General features: G+C 40.9%; 1 protein-coding gene across 1 annotated transcript; it reads left to right on the top strand.

Moving 5' to 3' along the window:
• Window positions 1–3,617: 3,617 nt before the first annotated feature.
• LOC111249491 (uncharacterized) lies at window positions 3,618–4,874 on the top strand. The gene has a single exon (XM_022803417.2). The coding sequence runs from the start codon at window positions 3,760–3,762 to the stop codon at window positions 4,342–4,344; it is 585 nt and encodes a 194-aa protein (XP_022659152.1). The 5' UTR covers window positions 3,618–3,759; the 3' UTR covers window positions 4,345–4,874.
• The last annotated feature ends 1,714 nt before the right edge of the window (window positions 4,875–6,588 follow it).

The raw sequence follows: 6,588 nt of genomic DNA, 5'->3' as shown, positions 1-6,588 counted from the left end.
TGTATTAGCTATTATATTCGTTATATTTTCAACCTGATCAACCCTGATTTCAACCTGATTAAACCTGATCGCAATTTTAATGTATTGTAGCTTTTATGAAAAGGCCATCCGTAACCATACGATAGCGTTAACGATAACAAAACCGTTATTTCCTATTATATAATAATGTTTATGAACTGTTGTTACAGGTGATACTACAGGCAACCTCGGTACAACAATGAAATCCTTGATTTTTATAGCGTTAGATAATTGAAATTCATTTACTTCGCAATAGACAAATCATTACTATGAAAGAAATTAATTGATGGAACGGCTGAAGAAGCTACAATATGGCTAGTTCAAAACGGAAAACAGCCGTTACAAGAAGTGCCTGCCAACCCTTGTCGACAATACGATACAAAAAATCGTGGATCAATGCATGACATTGCGGGGTTCGGCTTTAACCGAAGCTTAAACAAAGAACTACGGAAAATAGCAAAGTAAACATCTTTGTACGCAAATCTATACAACCATATGTTAAGACCTTTCTGTTGATACTTAGCTTTTTTGTTTATTCTACAAGATGGGAGGGATCACGTTCATGTCTGAAGCCCTTATGGACAGCCAACAACGACGCAGTTGAATGGAAACCTATTTTGCGTTATATATATATATGAGTAATTTCGTACCAAAAAAGATTAAGAGGCAGTTAGTTACTATTAAGCTTGAAGTTTTGACTTCTATTTTTATTAGATTTTTAAAAAATTATTATATTAAGGCTATATGACTTAGCAATTTGCCTTTCGATTCAACAATATTTTTTTCAAACACCAATTTAACAACAATTTTTATAGATATGCTATCAAGTCTCCGCTGCTTTTTCAGAAGTAGTATAGTTTTTTTTTTTTTTGGAAAACCCCTAAGAAAAATTGGGAAAAGGAAAAATAATTGAAGCTATGTCACGTGAGCCGGATTCTTTGGGAAAAAAACAACTACAAACACCACCTTATTTGTAAAGTAAAATTAGCAGGTCCAAGGTTGTTATGTGCCCTTTTATAGCTAGTAAATGATAACACCTAGTAAAGTGCACATAAATGCTTGTTACGCATTTATGTGCACTTCACTGCACGCCAGGGGGCGCTGCTGATTGGACAAACAAAAACAGCTGGGGGAGCTATTATCTGCAAACACACTTAGAACGACTTTATTAGCCGAACGGTAAATATTACAGCTTCTTTTTTTTTTTTTTTCTTTTTTTAGTTCTTATTCCTAGTCATTTTCGCAATGTGTACAAATACTGCTGGCCGCTCAGAACTGAAAACGGTTCACGTATTGATCCTTGTAATACATCAAACACTGAAAACAAGCACCGTTTCGGCATCGTATATGTATGTCCCTTACAGAAATAGCAAACGTCGAATAACTGAATTTACGTTCAGCGTTTCTGTTATAATAATGAGACCTGGTGGCTCTGGCCATCTGTCTAGATCTATTTTGTACTTCAATGCATGGCAAAGTCATGTCGTGGTCGCACCTGACCTGAAGTGTTGCGGATGAACGCAGTTATCGCCAGTCAGAACAGAAATTTACCCACGCTATTGCCTGCAAGGATAGGTTTCTGAGGCAGCAGTTAATGAAGAAATCAAAGACTGAATCAAAACAGCTGTTGACCTCATTCTTACAGGTAATAGCAACAACATTCTGAGTTCTTGTTTTAATTCCATTTCGAAGGTTAGATAGGTGTAGGCATAAGTCTAGCTGGTAAACGAAACGCTAGTATTGCTATTGTACCTCAAATGAATTAATATGCAGCTCTGGATTTTATAGTAGTATTCATTAGATTTTTAACGTAATCATTATATTTCATTAAAAAAAAAAAACGTGTTCATTATTAGATCCGGAAAAAAGCAACCTGCAAAGTAGGACGGAGTTATTACGTTTCATTAATAAACTGCAAAATATCATAAGTGTATCAATGTGAAAAATAATTTAATCAAACAAAAAGGATCGATAGGTGAACGCGCACAAACTTCGTTCGTTCCGCATCAAATGGTTCCTTTGATTTTGAGTTTACAGAGTCTAAAGCAGGTGGCAAATACAGGTCGACGAAGGTTGTCTAAGTTAATGCCATTACCTAAATAGAGCTTTTCCTTTAAAAGTGGATGATATCATCTAAAAATTCTAGTAAGCGTGTGCAGATAAAAGCGCATTCTTAGAATATTTAAAAAAATCGCCGCACAGATACTTTCTGCCAATATATATAATATTAACGGACTATATATTTTAACTCTTTAATTATGAGCTAATTGCGCTAAAATAACAGATTTCCGTCCTTTGTACAGTAAAAAATCGCAAAGATATTATTATGTTAATATTAAAATAGTAATATTTAATTAAAAACGCATTCGCATATTTATTTGAAGTCTCAGAAAGTGCCCTTTGCATGGCGCGAACAATGCATTTTCGAAGAAACGGAGCCTAATGTTTGTCCCTCTTATAAATTTGTCAAGGTAAGAGCACAGGTCTTCTTTCTTCTCCTGACAACAGTCGAACCGAAACTCATGCCCTAAACCGGATGAGTCATCAATTCCTTGATGACCGAAACAACAAATTTTATGTCATTAACACAGAAGACGTCGAATGCGCCTATGGACAAATCGTACTATTACCTTGATGAACGAAACTGATCCAAAAGGATTTCTACAAGCTACGATTACTAGCATCTTCACGTATTTATTTAAAATTATTATCATATCATTTTTAAAATGCGCAACGCCGAAATATAGGTATCTTCTCTATGACAATTTAACGCTAATTAGTGCATCTGCCTCATGTTTGACATGAGCAGATGCGCAGTAGTTACCTTTTTGGCCGTACTATACGTCTCGCCCTCTTCTAATGTGAAGGCGATATCTTCTTGTATCAGCAGCTTTAGACTAGAAAAATATCTAAATCTTCCTATCGCGCAGACAATTACGCGATATTTATGGGACAATTATGTATATATCTCACCGTAAGCATGACTTTTTTTCTTTATGTGCTCTAGGATAGTCCAACCGCTAATTTTCGCTTTGAATATGGACGGGCGGGAAAAACGACGTTGGGCTGTTAGGAATGGGGCGCCTCTTGTTTTTGATACGATATCTCACTACGTGTTCCATTTGGCCAAAATGTACCTGTCAATCAACCGGAGGCACGACCATCACTCCGACTAATCGTGTGTGTCTCATATGACTACAGATCAGCCAACAATGAATTTCAATGAGGCTTAGCATCTTTATGGATCGAGAAGCCGTTGAACCGTGCTTCGCTGTTAGTCTTCGCTGTTTTTTTCCAATGAAGAAGAATCTAAGCAAACGGCTTCTACTTTACTATCGTTCTCAGCTCATCCCCGCTAAAGATTTAGATCAGACGCGTCCCCTTGGTTCTGATCTTGTCCCGCCAGTCGCTATCATGCCTAATAGCTACTGAAATCCGCTAGAATAGTTTTCGGTTGCACAACTAAGTTCGTGCAAAACAAGTGGTTTTAGCTGCTCCTGTTCCCCGCCTTACATATAAAGCGTCTTCCCCCTTTTCCCTGTTTTCTTTCATAGCCATTTTCAACGAACACAACCGCCACTATATAAGCTTCGCTGACGACCCCGATTTTAACGTGCGTCGTTCTGCGTGTTTTCCTCATTCAATTTTCTTGGTGTCGCAGTATTTTTGTCATCGTTATTTTGGCCTCTAGCGTTTACCGTTGTTCTCGCGAGTTCGCGTTCTTCTAACTTCACCATTGCGATGTTGTCGTATATTCTCGTGTGCTTCGCTGTAACTTCAGTGACCGTCTTGGCTTCAGGCGATCCTGCCGCGCCCTTCGTTCCGAGAGCGCCGTTACTCTATGGGCCAGCTGCGTCTCCAGTTCCACGAGTGGCCAAAGCCGTAACAGCTTTTCCTCCGCCTCCAGCTCTAGCGGCTCCGGTAGCCCCTCTTCATCCGGTTATTGCAGCAGCACCAGCCTATGCTGCGCCTGCGTCGAAAATAGGAGCACCGGCCCATTTTGCCCCGCTGGCTGCGCCTCCACCTGTTGCATATGCAGCAGCCCCTGCTCCAGTGCCCACTAATCTCATTACTTCATACTCCTACCAGAGCCATATCAACCATGCGGTGCCAGCCGGGGTGTTCCCAGCCCCGGGGCCTCCGGGTGCTCCAGCAGTATACGCTGTCCCAGCGGTGTCGACACCTCTTTTAGCAGCCTCTGCACCGCTTGCCAAGGTATCTCCTGTGCCCTTGGCCCACGTGAGTCCGGCCCCTCTGCCATATGCCCCAGTAGCCAGGTATCCTGCGCCAGTCGCTGGAATTGCCGCTCCGTATAGATACGTGTGAGAACAGAGCGACTTCGGTTGGATGCCCGCTATTGCGGTACGTCTTTGATGAAGCGTGAGATTTTCGAACGTCAGACCCGTGCACCTGGCTTGAATTAACCTCAAAAAAATTATTTGACAACGTCATCAATTGATGTTGTACTAAAATAATGTTCGTTATAATCGTGGTTAGACACTTGCGGGTGTAAGCACACCCAATGTGTTGGAGAACTGCAGGGTCGAGAGCTACCGCTGATGAAAAACTCTAGTCGTAGGAACAATCATAAAACCGCATCTAGTCCAATTTACAAAACCAAGTTAATTAATAACATCATGAGAAATCATTTGTGTAAGTAATCACAAAAAAAAGCCGACCGTAGAATCTGAATTGGAAATAATGATTATTTATTATATATACTTTCTATGTCAAGTCTTGCTTTATCTATGTCAATGCTTCTATAAACTGCGTAATAATTGATAATATACTTTGATTGTGGTGTTGTGTTGCAAAAGTATGTTTTTTTTTTTTATATACTAATCCAAGTAACAAGTCTGTAAAGAAATCGAGTCTAGAGATTAACAAGCTATGAACTAGAGTATATGACCATACCTATTTCATATAACTTATAAAAACACATTTTTCTACCGAACTGCTGATATTTTTTTGTCCCAACGTCTTCTTGCGTCGGAAATGCATGTAATTCTTCTAATAAAAAAAAAAAAAAAAAAAAAAAAACATTTAAAATCAACGCGTTCCTTCAGTGCCTACGTAAGCCCCTGCATTTTGTGTCCTCCTAAATCATCAATATCCAAGTAGATCACAGGGCATTTATCATGTCGAAGCTATCCCTTTCTATTGCTCTTCCACCGTTAACCAAGTGAGTCCTCATCGATGCATCACATATACGTCTATAGGTTGTACAGTACCCGTTATCTCAATTGCTAGCTGCATGCGTTTATTACTGATCCTGTGTAAGTGACTCTATTTAAACAGCGGGTACCTTTACATAAACGCCAATCTATAATTTCTCGGACTCTCTTACCCACTCCTCATATCTTCCGCCATCTTCAATCCGCTGCTCTTCTAAACAGCTTCCGCCGTCTACCGTCATCGTTGAACTCAAAATGACAAATGCTACCGCCACTTGTTGCTGTCGTTGCTGTCAGTGGCCCTGTTGCGGTGATATCGATCGTGTGACAAGGACACGAGAAACCAAGACTTTATTCGGGGAGTGAGTTGCCCCTTATGAAGAAGCTGACATCAACGCTACCATTAGCGAAACTGCCTATACCTTGAGGGCCGCCCCCGCAAAACACGTTTCGCATTTGCGCGCAAGCCAGCGTAGTCTCTTCTTAAATGAGATGCCGTGAAAGAAGACCAGAAGGCGGAGAAAAAGAAGAACAGCGACGAGACGGGCTTTGAACAGACCGGACTGAGCTGAACCATTCAAATAAGCCAACAACGAGAAACTTAAGCATACTACTGACCAATACTGAAATGACATCCAAACAAAGGGAAATACACCGGCGGCAAGTCCTTCATTTAGTTATCTTTGAATGTAGCTAGGATGTCGTGTTCAGTCTTCGCATTCACACGCAGTGCGCGAGCCCTACCAATACAGCCTACAGTGGCTGACGCCACTCACTATTCACTATGTATGAATTGGACCCGACGTGAAGATAGAAGAATAGATTAGAGAAAGCGTCCAGACTCTTGCAATATTCACACATATGTATTTACGTTTCCGCGTTCATGCGTGCTCCCATAACCGCGCAGTCCGTGGATCGCAGTTGACGGTCGGACAAACTGTTGAAACGGTACATGATGTTCGATCCGCCCGGATCTCGAGAGCTACGTCCTACAGGATAGGGAAGCTACGTGGGAAAAACCTCGTAGAGAAAAATCGCCCACTGCATCCGAATAATAGCACTCCGAATGCGACGTCGTCATCGTTGGCGGAGACGGCGGTGCTGTCTTTATTTTGTTACGTATTCTGCAGATTTCTAAGTTGATGATAGTATATCATAGCATTTGATTGTGCATCTGTAAACGTTAGTGTCCGTAGAGCGCTAGTTCGCTCATTGACCAGACCGATGCCTTTCCGGCAGTTACGGAAAATTTAACGATACAGCAATAGAGGATTTATGCCAATGCTCATATTTTCGTTATGAGTCGCCATTGTATGTTATAAGAAGCATGGGCGTACGAGCGCGATCGCTGCGTTGTAAATTTTGCATGGGCAATTCGAGGTAGACTGACAAAAAT

Source organism: Varroa destructor, unplaced genomic scaffold, assembly GCF_002443255.2.
Source record: "Varroa destructor unplaced genomic scaffold, Vdes_3.0 BEIS01000004.1, whole genome shotgun sequence".
NCBI classification, from domain to species: Eukaryota; Metazoa; Arthropoda; class Arachnida; order Mesostigmata; family Varroidae; genus Varroa; species Varroa destructor.
The sequence above is the reverse complement of the archived record's forward strand: the minus strand, read 5'-3'. Positions and strand labels throughout refer to the sequence as shown.

Excerpts from the sequence above, each read along its gene's own strand:
- LOC111249491 (XM_022803417.2), top strand. The coding sequence starts at position 3,760 with ATGTTGTCGTATATTCTCGTGTGCTTCGCTGTAACTTCAGTGACCGTC.